Below are 27,729 nucleotides of genomic sequence, written 5' to 3' on the forward strand. Positions count from 1 at the left end.
CACTTAAAAGTTGCCTGATTTCTAAAACTAAATGTGGGAACTCTGGGCTTTCCTCTGAACAAGCCTCCTTCTGGGACCTCTCACTGGATTCTAACACAAAGCAAGTGGCACTGATGAGCCAGCCCGGGCCACCTTCCACCACGAGTTCACTACCTTTCTAGTTGTTTACAAGTTGTTTTAATATTCATGCCCAGGTGCTACAAAAATAATTATAGGGACTCTTCTAAAGAAAACAGCCCCATGATCGCTCCTTGTGCCAGAACTCTTGAACAGTGAGGGTCCTTACAAAGCACGGACTGACTTAATGCCACCGACTTCATACCAAAATTAAAGGCAGACATTTTTGTGTCAGACCACAGGCAGGAGCAGCTGTCCGCAGGTGCTCCCAGCAGCTCTCGGAGCTCCAGCTTCACGGAGAGAGCGCGGAGTCAAGTTTCTCAAGCAAGCGCCATCGGCTGCACACAATAAACAGCGAAGGCGGCTCAAGAAAACCCCAGATAATGCACCTCTTCATGTACATCAGACTAACAGTATCATGTGAATGGAGATTTATTTTTTTTTTCCCCTCTGACACATGTTTACAATAACCGCAGAAGGCTATTTTACATGTATGTTATTTTGATAAAATAAGGAATGAGGGACAACAAATCTTTGGAGCTCGATTTTGTTATTCCAATTGGAAGCGGAAGAAACTCATGTCAGAAACACTCAGTTTTGTGAACAAACAAAACTTTATTATGAAAAAATATCCCTCTTGAGTTTTTGTGCTTTTAGACCACTCTTGTTGCTAGGCTTTAAACTTGTTATGCTAGGGTTTATCATGGAAATAAGAGCAGGGCACACTAACAGTACAAATACAATGAATTGGCCAGGGACTATTTATTCCTTCTCATGTAATAGAAGAGCTAGCAAACGCTCAATTAAATTAAAAGTTGCAAATGTAGAATTGAAAGGAAAAGCCTTTTTATATAACATAAGTAATCTGTAGAACTCACTGCCACAAGAAAACATTGAGGCCAAAACCTATTAGGATTAACTAAAGATTAGGTAATGGATAACTAGAACATGCTCAATTACATTGGATAGGATTATAAACTTCACTATCCAGGACGTGAGTTATCCCCCACAGCTAGGATCACAAAGGAACTCCTACTCTGAACGGTAATTTTATAACTCTTCGTGGTTTCTTCCAGTTGCTGCCAGCCAGGACCCCAGCCAGCCCTGTGAAGGCAACTAACTGCTGCCGCGTCCCAGAATGGAGCGGCGCTCTGACTCAAGCGTTACTTAAACCCTTCCTGACCCAAACAGAGGAGCACTCCAGCAGAAGGGCAAGAGAAATGGGCTCTTCTCCCGAGTACCGTACAGACAACCTTACAGCTAGCACGGGATACTCCAGGTGAGCTCAGAACTGGAAATACCAAGTGAAGTGTTTAGCCCACCTTACAAGAAGATATATTGTAATGGAGTTATCCAACATCGTAAGAAACTTAGTATTTTCCAGATCTGTAAATGTGTCTGGCATGCTGCTGCACATCTCACTGTCCACTAAAAGCACTGTTTTGCTTTACTAGAGTTCACCAGAATTGACTTCCACCTGGATAACACAATTAATTACTCAGCTACTTTTCTGGGTCACAAATGCGTAAGGCGAGTTATCTAACACTCCATTAACACATCCAATACAGGAGCAAGTAAAGCACCAGGTCCAAGCCCTTGCTTACGTCTAAACTCCATTAGTTAGACAACAGTGTTAGCAATCAGAATCAGGCTGCTTGTTGAGATACAAACTGCCCCAAAACTATCGTCCTAAGAGAGACATACACATCCTAGGCTGGAACACACAATGGAATGCAAGACTTACTTGAACATGTAGTGCTTTCTACTTCAAATATGCAGTGTAAATAACGTTTCAGAAAGTCACATAGGTTTAGAATTGATTTAATCAGAATAGAACTCTTGTTTCCTGAAAAAAATATCAGAATTCTTGCTTCCCCAAATGAAGCAGCCAAGGTAACAGCATAACCGTTCAGTACTCTGGCAGGTAAAATCAGCTCCAGATAAATTAAAATAAAACCCAAGACCCTGACTGGAAGTACACAAAACAATATCCAATTTCCTTCTAAAGCAGGCACAGTTGATTGCATAATGCAATGTTTACTCTGAAAATGAGTAAAGGATGTAGGTGGTAAGTCACGGAAAAATCTTAACTGAAAAATGCAATGCTTCCTTCAGTGGACATTTTATGATAGCACTGTGTGCCTCAGTTAAAGATTAGGGTACTTACAGTGAGCTCCATACATTAAGCTAGAACACTTGTGAAATTACTTGGGTTTTGAAACAAGGAATACTGTATATAAAATCCCTGATCATAAATATTAAAGCTGTATCTGGTACTGAACAGCCATGTACAATGAAAACTTTGTTTCCAATTTAAACTTCTATACAGATGGACGGTAATACTTCACTTTCCACCGTTTAGATCTCATTCGGAAGAAAAAGTACATTATCATTAAAAATAAAGATGATGCTACATACAGGATGACACACAGACTCATGTCTATGTTTGAAAATCCAATCCCCAAGAAAGACACAGCTTGCTTCGCCTCTTTAATGTTAGCTGATCCACCTGCACCTTTGCCGCTATCTTTGACAGGTCCGTGATTTGCTATTAGCTTATTTAACACCTTAGATTCTGAATCTAGTATGTTTTCTTTATCCTGGACCTTATTCTCTCTGTTTCCACTCGGTTTCTTCAGCAGGCTTTTGTCTTTCACGTCTCTTGTATCTCCCTGTTCAGTTTCACTGGAGTCAGTCTGGCTTTCAGTGTATTTATACAGAATATTTTCACTTTTATAGTGATACTTCATGAACTGTAAAACTTGGGCTTCATTCCAGCTGTGTAATCCTTTAATTTCTTCATGACATGCAGGACAAATATCTGGAGTTGGCCACTGAACTTTGGGAAATTTTGGATCTTCAGTCAAATCACCTAATTGGGAGGAGAAAAAAATAAAAATATCAGAAGTGAATGAACTAGGAAAGCTGAACCATCAGACACTTCACTGGAAACCACAGAGAGTACTTTCCACTTACAAATAGTGAGACTGGCAAAAAAAGCCCACAACGCAATAATGTTTTTATTAAACTGAAGACAATCATGAACAAATTTGGAAACTCTTAAATTTCCTTATGGATGCATCAATTACGTTCCAAAGTATCACTTCCTCTTCCAAAACACACATGCTAAATCGTAATTATTTTCCTTTTCTCTCAGTAAAAGCTGTAGTGTTCGAATTCTAATACAAGATACTGCAATTGCTATGGTTTTAGAAGGCACGAAAACCTCACCATCTGGGCCTTTCAGGGGTTAATTTGAATTATGGTTCAAAACAAACTGCTCTTTTGCACTCAGTACTCTTTTAATCCTGAAGCCTGGTTTGCAGCAAGAAGCTTCAAGGCCGAAGAGTTGCAGATTTTTTTAGTGTTTCTGTATTATGAACCATTCTATTCTAAGCTTGCTTTTTCACAGCTTGCACTATTACTATAGAAAACTATTTTCAGTACTTTAAAACCATTACCGTATTTAAGATTTATTTTTCAGCTTGCTTGTTAGCATTTTATATATATATATATATATATATATATATATATATATATATATATAATGTTGTCTTCAACTAGATCCAATTTTAACATTTCAGCTGCCCATAGCTCTGGCCACCTTTCTGTCTTGATGGCAAAGAGCCGAATGCTACAGCTACTGTTGCACTTTGCTCTAAACCCCAACATTTTAAAATGTGGACGAAGATTATTTTTACAACAAAAATCTCTACCTGGTAAAAAAAAAAAAAACAACTAGTTTATTTAGCTGATTTTTATTAGTACACTAATGCTTAAAGTATTTCAGAAATAGATTTTTATTTTATTATTTTTTATTATCCTTTTTAAAGGCAGAAAACTCCCCCATGATTTTGAGCAAAATCATGTTTAGGGATGCAAAGGATCCTTGAAAATATTTGTCTCCTTGATATTCAGAAGTAAGAGAGCAATTTGCATTTCAGATATCTTAAATACTCAGTAATCAATTTGTTTCAGTAGAGAAAGCAGAAACAAAACATCTTATGGTAAGATTACAGACAGAAAGCTTACTGTACTTCATGCTTTCCTGCCAAAGAGAACGCTATAAATTCTGTACATTCTACAGCAACAGGAAAGAATTAAATAGGGCAGAACCATATAGAACAATCTCGTGACCCACACTTGAAGGCTGTGCCAAGGTGTTTTCATTGACCAGTCAAAGATCATTTCTCACTGAAAGCTATATATATTACCAGAAACACAGATGCAGCTTTTAAGGTTTAAAATCTATCACTGTCCCAAAGAGAAATTTTAGCAAACTTAAAAAGCATAATTTAACATTATTATTTATTCCAGTACGTTTATACTTCTTACTAAAAGGGTATTTTAGCTGGCTGTTGCATCATCTAAATCAATATCCATGTGAGTTTTCCAATAACTTAATGTTCTAAATAAGTATATTGCTCCACTACTTAGCAAGTTCGAGTCAACAGGACTACCTTTTCCTGTGTTCAACCTGGCAATAGTAACAACCATTAGGGGATGTTTTTATTAAATATCTCAGAATTTACTATTTTTCTGCTTGGAGAAAAGGGAAAAACTGTTTATACTCACAACAGTATTTAATACTTCATAAAATTTGGGAATTCAGCATAACAATAATATAAACACAATATAGCATATTTAAATTGTAACTAATGTTACATTACACAGATCCATAACAGCAGACAGGGATTTAGTGCAAAGAGAAACCAATTTTCTTTAGTGCTTTAGTTACTTGATATCCCCATAACAGAACGGATTAAAAACAACCAGTATTCTAACGGTACTTTTAGTCTAACTGAAAACATAGCAATCTAGCAGGGGAACAGATTTTCTTCATTCAGTAATTTTATTTTATACAGCTGCTGATCTGCTAATAGTTTACGCTCTTTTATCCTGAGAAAATCTCTGGTTCAATTATCATTATTTTCTATACAGCATAGCTCCAGAACAAAATGAAGACAGGATTTCACATCTATTTAAACTGCTACAGAAAGATGTTTAAGTATTTTTATCCACTGATAAGTAGCTGAACTTTATTGCTCGTTTTTGAAAAGGCTTTGATTTGTACAGCAGAAAGACACTCCCATCAAGAAACAGGGGAAATCTCAGAAGAAACAGTATCTTTGAGAATGAACAAGTTTTTTCGTTATATATCCTAAAAGACACTATCCTTTAGTAACGCAGTTATATCGCAAGCGTGTGTTTCTCACTCAAAGTTAACATGATAGTCTTTAGTTATAGCTGATTGGGATGCTCCAGATTTTGCTCTATACACAAGTAGTATCTTTTCTTGTACGCTGATGTAAATACGGAGTCAGCCTTTTGAAGTCAGTATTTCATCAAAAAAATGTCAAAAGCAGGAACAACAGTTGCTTTAGACGGTTGTTCTAAATTCGTATTACGGAGCCTTGTTTGCATCTCCCTGTTTAATTATAAACCACGCTGTATAAAACGCTGTAGCCTTGTTTTTCAGACACAGCTACCTTTGGTGGGTTTTCCCAAGCATGGGCTTCCATACCTGCGAGCCTGTTGTTGACTACGTTGTGTTTCTCCCAGAGCCAGAGAACAGCCTCGTCCAAGGTTTTAATGGAATCCATGGACTCTTTAGCCATTTCTTCAAAATGCTGAGCACAAGCCCTGCACCCAAAAAAGTGCTGAATGTATCTTCGCATGATCTGAAGTACTGTTTGGGGACTGTCTTCAAGACCTAGGAAGACAGAAGGTAGATGCATTTAGCACCATCTAGACAAACAGCTTCAACATACACTTTAACACATGTAAAAGTGAACTGCAGGAAAAAGGAAATGGTGGTACCTTCTGGTTCCACGCAAATTTACACCTCCACCTTAGAGATAAGAAAGTAGCCACTTTTCTAATTCAAAGATATCCATAGCACATGTGCCATACATCATACAGAACCTAGATCTCAGTAAGCCACAAAGAGAGGGATTAAAAACTTCACACAGTTCTTAGAAGAAATACCCCTCCCCAACAAAATACATATATAATATTGTCACGAAGTAGTTGAGGTGAGACATTTAGAAACCAAATTACTTGTCAATAAATAATGTAGAGTTTAAAGTGATATCCAACAGTACGTTTCAAAACATAGCCTTTTGAAAGGTTGTCTGGGATATCAGGCACACCTACAGGGGAATGATTTCAAACGCAATGAAGCTCAAAAAATGCTAGGTGAGCAACAGGGTTATTAAAAATGCGAAGTAGCTATTTATACCGATACATACCAACACATCCAGCCTATACAACTGGGTTCAAAGTTACCCTGAACAACATGTTAAGATAAAGAGTTAAAGGTCAAGTGTTCCTTACAGTAAAATTTCTCCTTTCAAAGAATATCTTACAATCTGAGGGGGGAACAAACTTAGCTAAATGAAAATCAGACATTGATTATTATTTTCTTTTTCCAAAAGCCCATTATCAAGAGAACATTTTGAAATTGTTAAAACATGCCAAGACTACACTGTCTATACTTCATACAGTTCTTCTGGAAGTAGAACAACTCCTACATCTTGCCCAATAACTAAATGAGTATTTCTGTTATGCATTCACCGTTTATCCACAGGCACTAAAGTTAGAGTGAACTCACTACTGAAAAACCCAGAGTCAAAATGCCCCTGATAAGTATTTCACAAGGTGCCTGTGATACCTGTTTGTCACTCCATAACTCTGAGGTATTACAGACTACCAGAATCTCATTACAGTTTTTAGTTCTATGGCTTTTTTGGCAGGCACTGAATGCAAACACATAATAGCTACTTAGCAATATTTGAACTTTGAGGAGAAACTCAGGAATTCCTCCTAAAATAAACACAAACACATTATTCTGTCTCTAACATTCACACTTTTATACTAAAGATAATGCAAAAGAGTAATTTTATTCAGAAGTAAGTTAAGGTCTTCATGGACTGAGAACTCTGTCCTGGGCCTTTACTGTGACTGCAGGTAGTCCCTACATCTGCAAGTGGCTTGAAAACCTGATATAATGTGTTGAAATCAAATCATTTCATCTCCGTCTCACAGGTCTTCTGATTCATGCTTAATTGACCTAGTAAATTATGCCAAAACGTATTTACAAATGTACTATACGTCACCACAAACACGCGCTTGTCAAACAACACACATTTTATGATGCAGATTGATTAAATTACTGACTCCTGCAGCTGAACACCTCTACCACGAGTTATTTACGATGCAGGTTTTGTAGGTTCTGTGGTAAAGGGTTACAGTACTTTGCTCGCTGTCCTGTTCTAGTAGTAACAAACTCTTTGGTAGCACATACGCCCTCTATATATGCATTGTTTTTTGGGGAAAAAAATCCTCAACAAAACCTATTCAAAACCATCACGGTACTTCTAAGTCATGTATACAAGAAATGCATGAAGACTGTCATAAACACCTTTAATTTAAACAACATGATATTCTTAAATATGGCAGCAAAAAAGAAGCCTTTAAAGCCAAAAAGAAATTATAAAAAGCAATCAATCTCTAGCCAGACATTCAATATCTGTGATTGAATAGGCATGTATAAATGAAAGATATGAGATTAAAGCAGATTAAATTACAGTATTAAAAGAAAGGCTGAAAAATAATTTTGGAAAGTTGAAATGAATTCGGGCAAAACAGTTTTACCACATATACTAAAATACATATTTAGAAAAAACCCAAACAACATACACAACAGAAGTAACTACTAGCAAATAACCTCTGAAGAGAGCATGAGAGATTCATACACAAATTTAATTGTATCTCTTCTCCTGTGTAAGGTTACACTCTTGAAAATTCATTTTCTGGGGAGGTCTTTCAAATTCAGCAAATCCACAAGCCTGTCTTATTCATGCCAATAGATCCTATTACCTAAAACCACATTTCATATAATTAAGCATGCTCGGGACTAGATTTCTCCAATGATTTTATATATCCTTGGATGTGAGCAGTTCTGTTCAGAGTTCCTTTGGATTCCCTCATGCTGATCCCACTGCAGGTTCAAATTACACCATTCAACATTAAAATGTGTCAAATAGAAACCAATAAAACCACTGTATCAAGAAAGCTATAGCAAGTTCACGCTGGCTGCCAGACTCCGCCAGCAAAGGAAACTATCAAGAAAAATACAGCTGCTTTAAAAAGAAAACAATTGCAAAATGGCTCATTTTGTTTTTCTTTTATCAGCTCAGAGATGAATCTTCTATTAACATCTGCCATGTATCATCGTGTAATCCCCCTTTTCTCTTTCCTCCCAAACTACTGCAATTCAGGGTAACCCTAATCTTTAAAGTGGACAAGAACCATAAAACCCTACCTGTGGTGGGAAGGATTAGGGAGTACATCATGCTTTTTAGTAGATGGGATTTAAACAAGCAATAAGGAGAGGAAAACCTCCCAAGACATAATCCGACGGTCTCAGACTGACCCAATTCTTTCGCCATAAGAAGTGATCATCACATATCTGTCCCGATTTAAATCGATGGTTAAGTGTGCCAAAGAGTTTTCAGGTTTTACAATGTATTTTTAACTTCAGACTGACTAGACCTCATGCTTGAAACATGGGAACAATTTAAGATGTAATTCTGTAGAGTTAAACATTAAGAACATTTTTACATTTAATTAGTACACTTTTGGCAACTGGGACAAAAGGGCAAATTTAACTTATGCATGATCCTGGTGAACAGCTAAGACATCATTCAGTGCAAAACCCCCTCAAATTCACCAGGCAGAGAACAGTACTAAATGAAAGGGATTCAACCTACTGTCCCATGAGTAACAAACAAAACAAGACTCAAAAAAAGAGAGAAACAAAAATCAAGAGGATTATTAGCCATCCAAAAAAATCCCTGTTCTGCAGGAGATTCAATATTAGAGAACTGAGAGATTTTTGCTGTGATTGCAAGTAATGCTGAACAAATATATGTATCCATAATTTGAAATAATAAATTAATTTTTTATATACTCAGCAACTGTCGAAATGCAAATTTCTGAGTTTTATCATCTAGTAACAGTCCATCTGGAATTCTTATATTCCTTGGAAAAGACATTAAAAAGGCTTTAAATGAAAATGAAATAGAACTATAACCAAACAAAGCACTGTCCGGGCAAGAATAAACCCATACAAAGGCCAGTATTTTAGCATCAGTAATTCTATTTCCATTGTGCAAGGAAAATAGATTATATATCCAGCACGTTCCTTAAATAGGAACCATCACCAGAATATTAACACTCTGCTTCACAAAATGCTGCAAGTCAAAAAATAAGCAATTTTACAGAGTGCTTGCCAAGTAGTATATCACTGCAGAGATTAATGAACACTAGTTACATTCGGCTGAAAAAAACACCCCAAACAGTCATAACATTTAAGTCATAGCATTTAAGAAATAACGTTACAGGAGGATTGGCTAATGGTTGCACATCTTTTATAGCCAGTAAACTGTATGGGTAAACCTCATTCTTCTCAAATTAAATTAGCAGTGCAACCTCAGGTAATCCGAATTACCTTCATCCCTTTTCACGCAGTTCAGAATTTCTTTGTTTGAAACTCTCTCCTTTTTCTGCTTTACTGCACACGTCTTTAGGGCTACATACTTTATTTACCACATTTCTGAACAAGGACAAATGGACAGCTTGCTTTGAAAGCCTTGCGGCTGCAGTACAGCTATGCTCTGACCCCTGCTGGCACTAGCCTGAAAGCTGAGCCTCGAAAGCCACTATCCACCAATTTATTCGTTGAAATATTTACACACACACACACACACAAAAACCCTGCTCTCATCTTTTTGCCATTTTCCTATGGCACAGCAGAACTGCTGCAAGTATTTGCCTCGTCCGTCAAGTGCCTCACTTTGCTGCTTACCTGTATTTATCAAAGCTTTTGGTTGCAGTGCAGCTTGAACAGTTAGGGTATGAAACAGCTTCCAAAGGGAACAGGTATAACCTCTCAGCTCTGGTCTTGTACCCTGACATCCGACCCACTGAACTTTCTTAGTGAGGAATATCCCAGAAATCTGGGGAAAAAAAAAAGTAAAAATAGTTAAGATATATGCAGGTTTGGGACCTAAATGCACTACTGAACATATCAGCAGTCACAGTTGATCCTACCTTGAAACTGAGAAGAACCAAGGCTATAGCAAATGATTCTATAGAGTCACTTACTCTATAGAGGCACTTGTTGCTAATGAATTCATTAAACTTACAACAATCCTTAACTCTGAGATACTCTGATGCACCATTGTAAAACTCATCCCTCTTGCAAACACATCACATGATATACAACGTACAACTGATGTCAAACCTACTAAAATGCACATCACACGTCTCATTAGCCTGACAGAATACATTAAGTAGCTTAACTTGTACAGGTTTTTTTAAGCACAGTATGTACACAACACACACACACACACAAATACTACCGTAAACTCTGACAGAGCTACAGTTTCCCTGGGCACATTAAAAATTCCATATTACTCAGCAAGATTTACATGACTTACAGCAGCAAAGTCTTAACAGGCTAAGATGTAGAATTCATTATTATTTCTTCTTAAACCAAGGCCACTACTTGTTCATTGTATTTAAAATCCAGTGCAAGATTTTCATTTCTGAGACTTCTCTCTCTGCTTCCTAAAACACACAGGAGGTTTCCACTTCTCAGATAGCAATCCCATTTCATGGGAAGAAGGATCCATACTAACTTCTGTACACAGGTGGTCCTATCATGGCGCTTCGCATCACCAAAGTGAGATGGGATTCCTTTACTATGCCAGGAAATTGAAGAGTATTTGGGGAAACTCTTCAGGAATAACGCCCATTTCAGTGAGTAGATTTCCCATCACTTCAACTCTGACCTTCAAAAGAATCCTGCTGACAGCAGGCACATCAACTCAAAAATATCTGCTGGGAATCTTGCATAGTTTGAAGCTGATGTTAGGGAACACGTGTATGTTTGCAATTGCTTGCTCATTATAAAACTGAAACAGGATTGTTATTTCAATTCCCTCAATTCCTTCATGTGGATTTTTCTTCTGGTAATGATTTCACTTTATTTTCATTTTAACCTTCTTATAACTCCATTATGACTGGAGGGACCATCAGTAAGTGATGTCTTAGATTTATATAGAATCTTATCCTTTACTAATGCTGTATTTTATGCTGGGAACTAGTAACAGCTTACCCGCATTTTGTTGTTGACCAGATCTAGGATAGCATCATAAGGGATTTTGTCTAATGGAAGGCTCACCAGCCACTCTTGCAAGGTCTCTAACAACTTTACCACAGGCTGACGTCCAGGAAAAAGCTGAGGGGAGGAAAAAACCACAAAATGGGAAAGTAGAAAAAATACCCATATTTTAAAGCACAGGTCTCATCATCAGCAAGACACTTATTTTTTATCTAGATGTGCTTTTCCTGTCTTTTCTTCAGATTCTTTTATTATGAGCAAAGTAATTACTTGTTCTGCTTTCAATAAAAAGCCAGCTCACACTAACTTTTGCTACAAAATTTAATAAATTGCACACACAAAATGTTAACCAGTAAAATGAAGCTACTCAATAGGAGGCAGAAATGCTACAGAAGAACTTTTGACAGATTACACAGAATTTCACATTAAGGTAATTCTGTTCAGAATGAAGCATAAGACTTAAGGCTGAAATCATTCTCACTCTTCAAAGACTGATCACAAAGACTGATCACAAAAATTAGTTCTTATAAAACTTTTGTTCAGATTTCTGTAAATCTAGAAGTTGGTCATCTAGAAGAGCATTTTCCTTTTCATATGTGTAATAGTGATTTCCAAAGTGATTTGGAAATAGTGACTTCCTTAAGTAGATGTAGTATTTTGCTTTAATGATGGTTCTAATTACTGTAGAATTAAGTAGAGTATGCATACCATCCTCTAAGTACTCTTCCAGAGGGAGCAGCATTTCAACAGATGGGGAAATAAAGTCCCTGTATCTGTTACATTAAATACATAAAGCAATTTATGACATAACATGCTATACATATGCTAGTCATTCTGCAGCCTTTGTCCAACTATTGATAGTATCTCTAACTCTAGACTGCTTAATTGATACCATGCAAATGTAACAGGTAGGAACCGCCTTTTGCTAATTGTACAGCAGCTAACGCCAGGGGCCCTGGGCATTGTTTGAATTCGAAGACAACTCTTAAATAGTCTGCAAAAAACCAGCACTCCTCTGAACTACTGACTGCATACTATAATTACATTTACTGCTCTAGGACCCCCAGAATATCACACATTACTATCTAAAAGGCCACAGTTGCACAGTATCTCAGGTGGGCATTGGTCTCATTGAGGATTCAAAAAACAATGGACTTCTGTATTGATCGCCAGTTTTTGATTTTTAGGTTTTTTTAAACTAATTCTACAACAAGGAAAATTTGCCAAGCAGGGAACCAGAGACCTCTGTGACTTTGGATTTATCATCACTACAAATGCTGTTAAACAGGAGGGTAGTATAAAAAGTTTCCTAACAGAAACAGCTGAGAATCATGAATGAGAACTATGAGGAAAGTGTTACGTGACAAGAAAATGGACAGCAGTCCCCACTTGGGTAATGGCAGTCTGGAGATGAGCGTGCAACTAAAAGAGAGCATTCTCCATTTATGCACTAATAGCCAGGGAAGCAAATGACATCAGCTGGCCACGAGCCATCAGCAAGAACAGAGGATGTTTTAGGGATAATATGATGGAAAGATTACCACTACACTTTCTTAAAGAAATGAGGCCAGCTAGAGATTTCTGGCCTCTGATGGCTGTGGCGGGGGCAAGAAACTGTCTGTCTGATTTTCAGATAAACCCAGATATCTGGAAATGTTCATATAGGCCTTATTATTCCCTTAAATAGCTATTGATTCACTTTCTTTAAAATAAAACAATGTGTTAGCTGCTCAGTAAGTAAATATAAACAGACATTGGTCATTTCAGTAGGTTGACAAAGTTATATTATTCCAATTTGTTCAAGTCAAATCACATTATATTACATATATTGTCCTTTCACTCAAATGTAATGTGTAAACATCTTTATTTTTTAAATACTCAATTATATTCATTACCTCAATTATTTTGAAATACTCAGTTAAACTCAATACCTCAATTATATTCAAAGTTTAGACAGAAGTTACAAATATCTCTAAATAGAACACCATTTATCAAGTATGCATTAACAAAATTCGAAAGTCAAGAATGAAAAACAAAGGGTTTTTTAATCCCACTCAGTTACAATAGCTACTTACCCTGAAAATCTGATAAATGGACTATATTTACAGGGTTTGTTCAATATGCTGCAGACTACTTAAGCTTTATTTAATTTCGAGCCCTCTAAGATTAAATTAAAATGCATCTCAGCCCTACAGGTATGTCAGAATGGGATAAATAACTCAAAAGTAACATTTAAAGAAACCCACAAAACTATTTTTTAAGCTAGTGAGGAAGCATATATTTAAACATTGTGAAAGACATTTTGAGAGACTTATGTCACATAATAAATTTTATGTTAGAACCACTTTATTCTTACAAATAATCAAAGACTAGAAGTGTATACCTTGGCAGAGACAGTAACAAAATCCTTGAAGGTCTTTAGCTCAGCTCCCTCAAGTGTCTTGTGCATAGCAAGCTCTACCCTGAGCAGGTAATGCAATCCCGATTCAAGGTCAGCCATGTACAGCTTAGATCTGAAACACACATATATAATGTTATCAAGTGGCAGGTTTCTTTCGCTCATTTTCTCACCAGTCATAAAGGTAAAATTGATATATAGTAGGTGTCATTAAAACCTCAACATTTGCCACTCTACAATGATTGCAGTATATCCTACACCAGTATGGGAAGACACAGCAGTTACTTCAGGTGCTCACTATGGTGAATGTCAAGTCTAATGAGTTTCACCATACTCTTTTAAAAGAGTAATTTTGTGTCATTTTGTTCAGAGTTTAGACAAATGAAGCATAACCACACACACAGGATTTTTTTATATTTGACTAAACTTTTTTCTTGCCAGCCAGCTTTACCTTGTAACGAAATTATAGCCCTGACATTGTCAGCAAGGAAATAGCCAGTGTAAAGAAATTATAGCTTCTCCTCAGGACTGACCACAAACAGAAAAATTACATGCTATGAAAAAAGGGAGACTTTTCTTGAACAACAGCACATTATACACAGAGCAGGAGTGCAAGCAAGACTGAAAAATGTCCATGTTGGAAAGAACTGTATCTAGAAATCATAAAAACCAACCTCTACTCAGACATTCAATATCTGTGATTGAATTAGGCGTGCTAATAGGCATCCCGAATGCAGCAGTTTTACTGTAGGTTCTTTGCGTACAAGTTTAGCAGTCAATTTTAATCACACCAGCTCTTAAAACAGAATTAGGTACCTTACGACAGGTACAAGTAAAACATGTAAAACAAATGATTTTAAGAATTCCTCCTCACCACTGAACACCTTTACAACAACAAAACACAAGTACAAATGCATCGAGTAAATCACTCTACTTTCAATGCTTTTAGAGTACAGACTTCAGACAGTATGACACAGCAATGTAACTGAACAAACAGAAGTTCACATAGTAGAGTTAACACTTCCCCTAAGACTTCAGCAACACTATTATTTCCAAAAATAATTTAAAAAAATCATTCAAGAAACTGGCTGCCCCCATCTCCTAAATAACATGCAGGAAATAACGTATTAAAGTACAGAATAATCTATATTCTTAACTCAAACTGCAGACTTATTCTGAATTTTATCTCCTTAATTATTAATGTACTCACTTAAATTCTAAAAACCAGCAAAATTCTGCTTCAAGTTTCTTAAATAAAGAGACATCCATATGAATGCATGAGGTTCTCCCAAAGGATCCTATTTGGAAGATACTTGGACTGGAGATTCATATCAACAAGATTTTGTCTTGCTGGAAAGCAGCTCAATTTAACTAAAGTTGTTTTGGTAACAGAATGTTTCATATAAAGTATTTTATAATAGTAATTGAAAGAAGATGACACTAATAGTGTCTATGAAAGGCAAATAAGCACAAAATGAAAGCACTCAGTCCTGCATCTTTTCCATCTAAAGATGCTGAGGGATTAGCTCTCTGCAAAGCCTTTGCATCCTTTTCTCAAACAGACAAAGAGGGAAAGAGGGTGAAGATAAACCTTACTGGATTTGGTATGATAAACATCTTTTACAGTGACTTTAGTATTTTCTATTATACTTGCATTTGACAAGCACTTTTTAGTGGGCGCTGCTTCAGTATTACACATACAGGGAATTCTCATTTTCTACGTAAGTGTTAGAGCTTGTTATTTTACCATTTATTTTTTCAGGGACAGTGATTACTTGCTGAAGTTTTCCAACAATTCAAATTGGTGATCTAGATACTTCAGGTAATGGGTAATAAGTCCTTGGTATTTTTAATTCAATTGCATATTTAACAGTACTTTTGGAGAAAAACATTCCTTCCATAGCAGTGCTGACGGTTGCTGTTAAAAACAAAATACTGGCAGCCCTTGATAATTTCACCTCTGAATTGTCTGAAACACAGCTCACAGTTGTAAAGAAGTTGTAATCTTGATGCTGGAACTGAACTAATTTACAGGTGTTACTTGACTATACCGAAAAATGGATGAAGTTGAAGCAACAGCTGAAAGCTTTGCTCTCAACTTTGATGCCATAATTTCTCCAGTATTAAGCACAAACGCCTTAAATTTTACTCAGCGGAAGAATGCAGATTCAGTAGTGATCAGCCTAATTCAACTCAAGGTGCATCATCTGGGATGGAACGAAGTAAAATTTTGAACTGCACTAGAATTTGGTAATAAATGACAGCACAGCTTCCCATGCGGCAAGAAAAAACTGCAAGCAAATTTTAACAACCAAGAATTGATCTGAAAATCAAGGTTATCACTCACTTATCGAACTCTTTCCACACCTTGACTTCTGTACTCTCCTCTTTGTTTTCTTGAGCGGGTAGCTGAAGCGGCAGAAGAAGTTTTTTTCTTACACCTGGCAGTGACTTTAAATACGAGGAAAAGAAAGACCGTAGAGGCTTCAAACTGCATATAAATGGACAAAGTAAAGATTACTTTTAATCTCAGATTAAGTGAATAACCAAAGTAAATTAGTATATTTGTAAAATAAGATATTCACTTTGGTTTATGTTTTATAGTTCTAGTGAAGCATGTTATGTTTTGATACAAAGGGAAATGACATAATGTTCAGTTTAGGAATAGTAATAACAATCATTTGGATTAGTGGCTTAAAATTCCATTCAAAATAAGAACATAACACGTTCATCAAAAATCTCAGTTTGCCTTACACAGGCAATGTTCACATGGAACAAGAATTTTAACTTAGAAGCAAGGGGTTTTTAAGAACTTTGATGCTTCCTTAATTTTTTTTCCACTTCTAAAGTGTTTTCCTTTCAGAAGTATCACAGTAATAGGTTAAAGCCATAAACAGGGAACAGTTGTAAGCAAAAGCAGTATTAGGCCTCATTATTAATACAGGTAATGCACAACTTCAGCCAGTACAATGTATTGATTACATGCCATATCATTATCTATATGTAAAAGAAGGTGACAGAGTAAATTGCTTTGTATGAAAGGAAGCTATGGAAACTGTTTTTATAGCTTAAGTGAACCTCCTCTTTTTCCTCAGACACATAACTACTTACATGTTAATTAATCCATGGGACCCATTTGGATGCATCAGATAGCATGAAGGGACTGAGCTAATACCAAGTTTCTCAAGAAAGGGCTTATCAAAATTCAATGCTCTCTTTACAATGATGTTTTCGTACTGGATCAAGTCTAAGATAACCTGGGTAATGAAAAGATGACATGAATTATGCATTGTTCGAGGAATATCCAATCCTGTAGGACAAGACACATAAATAGGTGAGGTGCATCATCCTTTAAGGGTATCATTAAGCTGTTCACCAAGGAAGTACATCTATGAGTATTCTGTGGACACTAACAATTTCAGTTAAAGATGATTTATTCTTCCCTGGAAATTATTACTCCTATCTTCCATTTTTCCCTTGGTCTATCTGAATCTTTGCCTTTTGAAGTCTAACATCTGAAGAAAACATGAGAATGAATGATAAAATGTCCTCATAAAGCTCAAAATAGCCCAGAGGATATTCCACAGGCACCAACCGGTTTATGCTTCATGTTATATATCTAAGAGTCCAAAGGCAAATTTTCAGGTAGTGAAGAAACATTGGTCCCACCACTTTATGGTATTCTGATGTCGAAGTCCTAGATGTCAATGACTTAGAAAACAATTAAGGGCTCCACAGGAGCTAAGGTTTTGCCTGGCAAGCCCTGCCAAATCAAGCTGTGTAGTCTGCGGTGTCACAGCACCCAGCTGTCTGTTCAGCTGTTTTTGTTTACCAACCCTGGAGCAGATACTCCATATAAGCATAGGTGCCTATATCTCAAGAGTTTCAGTTCACAGTCCAGCATCTGAGCTCAAACCAATCTTCATCAGCTGTTTAAACACGATGCTAGGCTTTCGCACTAGAGCGGCTAAGAGCGGGCACTGATTTCTTTGCAAAGTGTAACATTCAGCAAAGGGTGGAGGAGGCAGAAGAGTGCTAATATCAGGACATCTCAAAGATCTGCCAGGACTCAACTACCAAAGTTCTTTGCCAGCTACAGCCAAAGCTGCACCTAAAAATATGATGACTCAGATAAAAATAATGAAAATTTGCCCTTTAAAAAAAAAAAAAAAAGCTTAAACACTCCTTTCTTCCCTTCTTAAATCATTCAAGATCCCACTGTTAAAGGCATCCTCTTTTGCCACTCTAACAGCCACAGTCCTCACATCCTTCCATTAGCCTATGCTCTTACACTACCATTTCAAATGTTTTATTCTTACCTACAAAGCCTTCCATGCTTCCACCTCTTCCTACATTTCTACTTCTCATTCTTTTACCCCTCCCTGCCTCTTCTCTATCTTTTTCCTGCTGTTAGTTTTCAGTTTCCACTATACCTTTCCCTTTCAGGTGAATATTATCTTTGCTGCGTTTTCCCTCACTTTCAAACTTGTAAGTTAAGACAATCTTCCTTTCATTAGTGATAAACTCATGGCCTTCCTTTCTTCAGCCCTTGTAACTTCCATTAGCTTTGTCCATATTGTCTTATACTGTAAACTTGAAAACAATGTTATTTTCTATTTCACTAAATATTATTTTTTCGGAAAGCAGACTCCACTTTCTGTTAATCAGATGACACTCGGTCTTTCCCTAAAACAGCAGGGAATAAAATTAAAGCAAGTGTGATAAAAAGCTGAGGAACTTTATAATCACCACATTTCTTCTCTTCAGTAATGCCCACTTGTATCGACACAGCAGCTTCCAGAAAACAAATGTTTGGAAGCAGCCTGCTTCTCAAAGTGATTCTCACTTTTGGCAGCACACTCACCTCCACTTATGCAACTGGGCCATCTCAGCATCAAATCTAATTAGAAACATTTCACAGACATTGGATGTTTCTACACAGATTATGCCTAGATAATTATGCAATTTATTTTCTTTACTTATCCTAGATCTTGGCAGGAAGAGAAAAGTAACAGTTGTCTAAGCTAACAGCAGGCTCATTAGGTGGTGAAATGATGCCAAATCAAATATTTTATTGGGGGGGTGGGGGAAGCAAAAAACCAAAGACTTCCACTTCCTCAGTGCCTCAGAGCTATCAAAGTAAAGTTATGCTATCACCTTAGTTTAGAATGTGATTTCCTAAAACCTATATGTGAAGAAAGAGAACCAGAGCATGTAATTATTATAAACAGTTGAAATCACAAAAGCTGCCCAGAAAAATGAATGTTATGAACTGTTCTCTAGCAGTAACAAAACATTAACATAATCTGACAGCATTTTTTGTTGTAATCTTCCAAATCTTGAGAGAAAAAAGAATTGTGGCAACAATGAAATTGATGAATTAATCTTCTATTAAAATGTGAATGGAAAAAGATAACATGACATCACATTCATTTGTAAGCAAGTTGCTCTGTGTGTCTACATACAACAGCCTTGTATAATCTCTTGACTTTGTGATATCTCAAATATGCACGACCTGCTCTTTACGACCCCTTAATTCAGTCCTATAATCAGAAAATTTGTTGTTTGGCTAAGTAACAAAATTTAGCTCTGTTACAATAACATTCATTCATAGGTCATACATTACCTCTCGTCCAACGTAAGAGTTATTACTTTCAAACACAATGGCAGTATAATGATGGCTGTTCTTGTCAAAAAGAGAAGTAATATCACTGGACCTTTTAAGAAAAGAAAAGCTATTTAGCATCGGTAGAATGCAAGACACCCACTGTTATCGATGGAATTTCCTTTTACAATCTCATAGCAAACTGGTAAGAAAAAATGCTTACTTTGTCTTTAATAGGACCTTCTACATTTTATTTAACATAATAAGCATAGAGCAGCTGTATTTTAAACAAGGAACATACGAAACTGGATCCAATGGTGGGCAAGCAGGCGGTCTCAACTCTTGGGAATGGTTCTGTAAGAAGTCAATCATCATCTGACGAACTGTTTGCAGCTCTCGATCTGCTCCTGCTGAGTACAGGTTACAAAAAATTAGAACACTTCAGAAAACTGGGAAAAAAATGCCTCACGTACAGGTTTTCATACACTGTCATGCTTTTCTGTGTCAGGTTTTTGTTTTAAGTTTGGATGTAAAAACCAGGCTACTACTTGGCTGAAGAGCAGGGACTAAAGATTTAGTAGTAGAATTTCATTTTAACATGGAGATGAGATCATATGTAAAAGCTGTCAGTCCACCCCAAAATTAATAAAACCTCAAGACTTTTCCAAATCTAACCATCTGCCTGCCTTGCTGATTTTCCCTTCAAAAAATGCTTCATTAGAGATATGTGCTCACTTTCACAGTAGTTGGTGTGGGCAATTTCAGTAGCTTTTTTGCAATAAAGATATTAATCATACATTAAAAACTGCAGAGGTGTACCATTATTACCAAACTTGCCAGCTGAGGTTACAAAACCAAGTTAACAATATGAGGAAATAAATGAAGTGTGGGAATATTTTATTTACTTTAAAAGAAGTAAATTAAAAAGCAGCAACTCTCACGTGCCAAAAAGTAGCAGGTACAACTGCAGTCTACTTCTACATTAAGGGTTAATGGTGCAGGTGGTCTCTCTTCTGACCTCTGGCCTTTTAAATGTTAATCCATTGAAAAAGACAACATTACTTTTGTCCCCAGACAAACCACCTCAAGCTGTGATCCTGTCAGACACACAGGATAAGCCTGTTTTCAGTTAGTCAGCATCTGAATAGGGGTTCTCCCAGTGAGATTCAGGATGCCTGGAAAGTGGCTGACAGATCAAAAAGCACCAGAGTCAGGATTGAGCAAATTGGATCTCACGCTGATGAGATGTGTGGTAGAAAAAGGCAATTTAAAAAAAATTATCTAGCCATTTGTGAAAGTTAAGAACTACATTTCAAAAAGATGAGGAATGTAAGTCCTAAGTTCTTGAACAAATGTTTTGCCTGTCTACAATTCTGCCTGACATTGCATTTTCATACAGTACTTGTAATACCATATCTTAAAGAGCCATTTAGTGTCCATCTCCTCTCTAGCTGTCTAAACTAATTGACAAGCAAAGGGATTGTGCTTATTGTGTGACACATTCCTGGCTGATAGAATAACTGCTTTGAGGATTTCTTACAGTAGGATATTCTTACCTTTGTAATTTTCTCCAGTAGTAAACTGCTTTGTAAATGCTTTGAAGTACTATGTGGGAGAAAAAAAAAAAAGTATTATTGCTTTGAAAATAACTCACTGTATCAGACAAAAGCTCAGTTTAGGAACAAAAATGGCTTTCAATTTCTAATTACAAAACATTTTTATCTACCTGTTCAGAAGACAGGTCTCTCTCTTAGCCTATGAGTTCCAAACACCTGCTTCTCAACTACATGATGGTAGCTCACATGTACCACTCAAAACTCTTCATATATATATATATACAATAAAGCCAACTTTTAGAGGAAAAGTACCATAATGCATAATTCAATACTGTATATCGATCCACCACTGCAAACATTAACCCAAACACAAATTACCTGATTATCAAACCAGTACTACTGACTGCGATTATACTTAGAACGCTATTCACATTTTCTTAACTCCCTCCAGTGGTTAAACAGGATATATTATGGAGCTTGACTGTCTTCTGCTATAAACAATAAAATAAAGATTCAATGTCGACAGTGCACTCCAATTTACACCCAAAACTTTAGAGATATAAAAAACCCCTGTTCTTTCTATCAGGGTAGAACATCAAAAATTCTACAGTGAAAAGTTTCCTCAATCCTCTCCACCCATCACATTCAGCTCATATTATGGCTAATAATGTGATTATACAGATTGACAAAGACAGAGAAGTTAAAAATTGCACTTAAGACCTGAAAATGAACAATGATAGATACTTTCAACAAACACAAGATCCCTTTTTTAAAAGCCAGTTTAAACAAAGTACGACATTAATTAGAAAAATAGTGGAGTCAATCAAAGGTATATTTTTAATTGGTCATGAAATCAACTGATTTCATGACACAATTTCAGTGCATTACCTTTACTTCCACAGACCAACTAATGATCATGAACACCTGAATTTGAAAAACATTTCTACAAATTGTTATTATCTAATGAATATATTAAAACTAGGTGTTACATAAATGTAACAACATAGTACTTTCTAGAATGGTATCTTCTTTCAATAAGAATTTTTTCAGATTCAGAACTGAGGACTAAATTACTGCTATAAATAACTGCATCAGCTACTGCATTCATCAAGAACTCAAATTAATCTTTTATCAAGTCTGCAGTTTTCTCAGCAAAAGCCAAGTAGAAGTCCAGCTAAAGAACAGCTAGTCACATGTAACACGGTGCAAGCATCTTACTTACAGCTTTAATTACTATAAAGCATGCATCATTTACCTAAGGCAATATAATATGCCACTTACCCTAAAAGTTGGGTAATAGTGAATACCATATTCTTTGCACGTCTCATAGTTCTCCTCTTCCCCACAATCCAGCACACCAACTCTAATTGCAGATTCCCAGTCTGAAAACAAAGATATCTTTCAATTTTCAGCAGATTGTGGATCCCAGCTGATGGATTACCCTGCTTCCCATGGAAATCAACAGCTGAACTCCGTTAGATTCCAATGGCATAAAAATCAAGACCTCAGTCGATCCTCATTTGCTATTCATTTCTACCCTCAAGTGTAATACAGTCTCCTGATTTTTAAAATAACTAAAACCTCCCTGTTTTCTTTAGCTGCATCAGTCTTTTCAATATACCTAAATAAGAAGCAACACAACATACCATGTAGCAGTTCCAGAGCCGAAGACGTTTTATTGACTCCAGGAAGATGAAAGAGGAGCCAACCCAACGCTTACAACTTACCGGACTGTATTCCCTAGCTTTTCCCATTAGCTAAGCTCATAAAATAAAGCATGCAGAATATATATAACTGAATAAAATTAATCTAACAGTTACTCATCCACATGGTTGTCAATTACAAACCCATAAATTTGATGCATCATCTCGTATTATAGCTGTTCTAACAAGGACTCACTATTTACTGAACTTATAATTTTCTCAGAGGTCTCCAGAATTGCACATAACCCAAGACTAACATATTGTCTACTGAAAGCTGTCTTTATCTTTTAGTACTGTTCAGGAATACATTAGATATACTTTAAAAAAATATCTGAGTTTTAACCAGAGTGCTAAATAGTTGGGTTTGAACATCACTGTAAGTTTCCTTTATAAATGTTTCATAGCAATAACCACAAGAGTTCAAGTATTTCTATAAATATGCTTATATAACTTCAATAAAAGGTTTCACCTCATTTATAGCTTTTTCCTTCTCATTTTGCTAGGAACTTATCTTTTTGAGCCATGCTCCACTGCAGCAATCACTTTAAGGAAGAACCGCTCCAAAAGACTCCTTAGACAGTTACTTTTTAAAGCTAAGCTAAATCAAAACAGCTGTGGGCAGAATTTGAAGGTATACCACAATTCCCAAGTATCAATAAAATGTGAAAAGCACTAAAATTAAACTTGCTTTTATAGCAAAGAGCATGAAAGCTTCATCAAGTTCAAGATCTGATTGACAGTTGCATGCCTAGCTGTTTTTGAAATTTAGCTTGACCTTTATTTGTCTTTGGAGGAGGATGGGGCGCTCATGGAGAATTTCAGTTGCACTGAACATGCCAACAGCTGAACAGGCACCAGGAGTAACTACAAGCATGCTAGAGCAGATGGGCACGTATTCACAGGAGCACAAAAGATACAACAGTCTATTTCATCAAATAAAATGCAAAATAGAAAAAAAAAAAAAGTTTGGCTTCTGGGTATCTATCTCATTCAACTTTCACCACTCCTCCTCTTTTTTTCCACCTGTCTTGATCCTCCTCCATACAATGAATAGAAGCACTATGAACCTAATGCAAATAGCCTACTCACAACAATGCAAACCCATCTCTAGCTAAATACTTGGGTTAAAGAGCACCAGCTGGGATGTGTGCTGCTTAGCATTTGCTTCTGCTTAAAAAGGAGTTTTTCCTTTCTAAAGGATGTGAAAGTTGCCGGAGCACACAGCCTAGAATGCGTAAGTTTACAGTGGCACTGTAGCCTGGATTGTTTTTTAAATGCTGATGAATTTTAAATGAGCATTAGTATTTTTTAAATACTAACTCACAAACTATTCGAAAGGGGTAGATGAGTAATACCGTATTAACCAACACTATTTCCTGTTTATGTTAAACAAGTTCCAATGAGTGACATGAATGTATCCGACAAACTGGAAATCCAGCAGGTTGGTCAAACCTCCCACTTAGGAAATGCTAAAGAATACCGACATAGCAGTCACAGCGTATTACAAGGAAGATACTTTCTTTGATAAACCTCGTGTATTCCCTCTAGCAGGTAGATGCAATGCCATGTGTTATTTCCCATTATGAAGTTTCAGTCGGGGAGATGAGAGATGCATACAAGGAACCTCTCCCTGTGCATTACTTGAGTTACACGCTGCTTCCTGAATAATGACAAGGTTTCTGCAGTTCCCCACCAAAGAAAGAACAATGTCTAGAAGGAAATCATTACTGCTAGATTTGGAACATCCAGAGGAGCGGATTGCTTCTGCATATAATTCAGCATTTGTTGTATATGGGATTTCCAAGGGTTTGTTACTTCCACACAGAAAATTACTACACATAATGCACACCTACAGGCACTTAGGTGGATAGATTCAATCATCTTTTAAGACAGAAAAAGTATAATTAACTATAATGGCCACTCTGGACACCACTGTAATAAGACTAAATGTGTGATTAGGAATGCAGCAGCAATGACTCCAAGCTTAAAGCCTGTTCTGAAAGAAGAGAGAGTACCAAACTCAAAACATACATTACACAAAAGCAAGCACCACTCCTATTTTTCAGGAGGATTATGTTCTGCTATGAAGTTTGCAATGACAATATTGCCAAGATTTAACAAATGAAAAATGAAATAAAAATTAAGTATATTAGAACAGACCTTTCATGGACAAAGTAGTTGTACTGATTTAACTGGACTACGTATCAAATTAGCAAATACAACACAGTGATCTAGGAGCCCTCCAATGTAGATGAATCTGCATCCTCAAAGACAGCTGTAATATCCCAGTAGATGAATACATGTTTTTGGAAAATAAATGCTGAGACAGCTTAAGTGGTTCAAACAGTTTAGGGGTGGGTTTTTTTTTGGATGAAGCTACCAACAAAAAGTGTGACTGTTCTCAGTCTCCTACTAAAATCCATTAATTCCAACTTTTAAATAAAAACATTTTGCTGACAAATAACACCAGAAGCCAATTGCATTTGCTGGTAGTGCCAATGTTCACAAACATAAAAATCCACTTTTTAAAGGAAAGTCTTCATAAAGACTCAATGGATTAAAGAATAAGCCTTTAGCTAATTATAGTAATACAAGTGCGTAACATCATTTGCAGTTACCATGACTGCAGATGAGAAAGAAAATACATATTTGAAGAAGTCATTACAAGTTACAAAAAAATACTGCCTACAAAGGTATCACGCTGCTGTAGTTATATATAAACATGTCCCTGTCTTATTTTGACAAAAGCTCTAGACAGTTCAGACTCTTCATGATCTTCACTGCAGTGTTCAAACACCTACTTGTTTCTTACTTTTCTTCAAGAAAGAAGAAAATCTAATACTACTTTGGCCACAAGCAAATCAAATCAGAAGGTGAAAATGTTACGCAAAGAAAACAGAAAAAAGCTACTGCTTTTATAAACAAAAAACCCGATGCAAGTAAGAGGCCTTTGAAATGCTCTGAAACCATTACTGCTCTGTGTTTCTCAGTTCTGAGTTTCTGCTCGTCAGTCAGCAACCCTCAGCGTGTGACAAGTTCATCGGGACCTATTTTTGGGTAGGTCTCCATTTCCGTTTATCTAAACCCACGTACACCTAATGCTGCACCTGCATTTCTTGTTATTAATACTTTTCACATAAAAGGCTGCCAGAGAAAAGCCAGAGCTCCTCACTCCCTCTCAAACTGAAACCATGTGAATGTATTAGAACTGCTGTCTCCATCCTAGAAATGTCTCTTGGGTGAAATGCTAAATTTAGAGTAGTTTAAAAGCTTTTACACCACTATATTAAGCAAAACATTTCCTACAAATTTGACCTCAGCTCTTCTCCCCACCACAGGTATTGAATTTGCCTGACACCCGCGGGGCCTGTTTACTTCCTTACCTTAGATCTACAAACAAGAGTAAAACACTTCAGCACCCGCGAAGAAAACGGTGCAGGCTGTCACAGCAAGGCAGGTCTCCCTCAGCATAAACAGCGGAGGTCATCATTTCTTTTTGTCACTATTTGATAAACCTGAAAATCTGACTCTCACTTCACTTGATTTTTGTATTCTCTCCTGGTGATCCTTTTTGCTCTTCTAGTCCATTCACACTACACTGAATTTGCAAGATATAAATCAAAAACATGCACCGGCCTCTCCAGTACTGCAATATTTATTTTTCATTTAGCTTCTAGAACAGGCTAGTTTCTTTACAAAACATTCTGGAGATAAAGATCTCACCTCAAAGAGTTTAGTCTAAACATACCTCTCTCAGCACATCCACTCCCGCTGCAGAGACTCCCGTGCGTAAACCCGCAGCTGGATCGCTGCACGTGCGAGGCAGTGATGGTTTATCCCTGCATTCCTATGAAACCTTTAATTTGGGGACCGGCTACTATCACCCACGCTTCGTGGCGCCCTGTGGGCCACACTGGCACCAGAGAAGTGAGAAGAGGGATGATGCTCATCCACTGCAGCCCAGGCACAGCATGGCCACAAGTGGCACAGTACCACGGTGCTCATGGGTGCCAGGGCGAGCCAAGGGCCCGCCGTCACCCACGGGCGCCGGGGCGAGCCGAGGCCCCAGTGCCACCCACAGGCGCCGGGGCGAGCCGAGGCCCCAGTGCCACCCACGGGCGCCGGGGCGAGCCGAGGCCCCGCCACCACCGCCCACAGGCACCGGGGCCAGCCGAGGCCCCACCATCACCGCCCACGGGCACCGGGGCCAGCCGAGGCCCCACCATCACCCATGGGCGCCGGGGCCAGCCGAGGCCCCAGTGCCACCCATGGGCGCCGGGGCCAGCCAAGGCCCCAGTGCCACCCATGGGCGCCGGGGCCAGCCAAGGCCCCAGTGCCACCCATGGGCGCCGGGGCCAGCCGAGGCCCTGCCGCCACCTCCACCCACGGGTGCCGGGGTTCTGATGCTGCCGAGCGCCCCGCGGGTGACCAAGCACGTGTGCCGAGGCACGACGAGGCTCCGGTTCCGGCACTGACGCGGAGCCCGACGGCCGCGGCCCGGTGGACCAGGGGAGGCCGCGGGGGCGGAGGGCGGCGGGCCAGGCCCGCGGCAGCCCGGCCCCACGCCGGAGGGCTGCTGTGGAGAGCCGGGCGGCGGCGGTGAGCGCTCCCCGGGGACCAGGGACCGGCCTGAGCCCGCCGCGGGGGGGGCGGCGGCGGCGCCTCACCTTTGACGTCCCCCGCCAGGGCCCGCCAGGTGGGGGCGAAGGCGATGCAGTGGCCGCAGGACGAGCTGTAGAACTGCACCACCCAGGCGGCCGAGGAGTTGAGCAGCGCCTGCCGCACCGAGCCGGCCGCCAGCACGGTCAGCGGGTCCTCCCCCGCCCGGTAGAGCCGCGCCGCCGCCGCCGCCGCCAGCAGCAGGGCCAGCAGCGCCAGCCGCCCGCTGCCGCCCGCCGCCGCCATGTTGGGACGCCAGCGGCGCGCGGCGAGGGGCGGGGCGGGCCGCGCCATAGCAACGCGTCGGCCCTGGCGACGCGGCCTAGTGCCCGGGCGGCCGCCGCGCTGAGCCGTCCCCGCTCGGCGGCCTGAAGGGGCCGCAGGCCCGGGCCCGCTTCCCGCTGAGGCGAGCGGGGGTCCGTGTCCGAAGAGAGCGGGGCGGTGCCGCCCGGTACCCCCAGGGCCGCAGCGGGCACGGAGGCCGGCGCGGCCATCCCTCG

At 38.6% G+C, this 27,729-nt stretch overlaps 1 protein-coding gene across 2 annotated transcripts; it reads right to left on the reverse strand.

Annotated features, from left to right (window-relative positions):
* Nucleotides 1–712: 712 nt before the first annotated feature.
* QSOX2 (quiescin sulfhydryl oxidase 2) lies at nucleotides 713–27,484 on the reverse strand. Of its 2 annotated transcripts, none has more exons than XM_037400345.1 (12): nucleotides 27,238–27,484; nucleotides 22,149–22,249; nucleotides 20,868–20,916; nucleotides 19,613–19,718; nucleotides 19,333–19,423; nucleotides 16,818–16,963; nucleotides 16,054–16,197; nucleotides 13,692–13,821; nucleotides 11,303–11,425; nucleotides 9,989–10,139; nucleotides 5,642–5,830; nucleotides 713–2,989 (listed from the first exon to the last, which is right to left on the reverse strand). In XM_037400345.1, exons 1-12 carry the CDS (start codon nucleotides 27,473–27,475, stop codon nucleotides 2,439–2,441), a joined length of 2,019 nt encoding a protein of 672 aa, XP_037256242.1. In that variant the 5' UTR covers nucleotides 27,476–27,484; the 3' UTR covers nucleotides 713–2,438. The 2 variants fall into 2 exon arrangements, with proteins under 2 accessions (XP_037256242.1, XP_037256241.1); XM_037400344.1 differs by having other exon boundaries at nucleotides 19,613–19,721.
* Between the last annotated feature and the right edge of the window lie 245 nt (nucleotides 27,485–27,729).

Source organism: Falco rusticolus, chromosome 9, assembly GCF_015220075.1.
Source record: "Falco rusticolus isolate bFalRus1 chromosome 9, bFalRus1.pri, whole genome shotgun sequence".
Classification (NCBI taxonomy): Eukaryota; Metazoa; Chordata; class Aves; order Falconiformes; family Falconidae; genus Falco; species Falco rusticolus.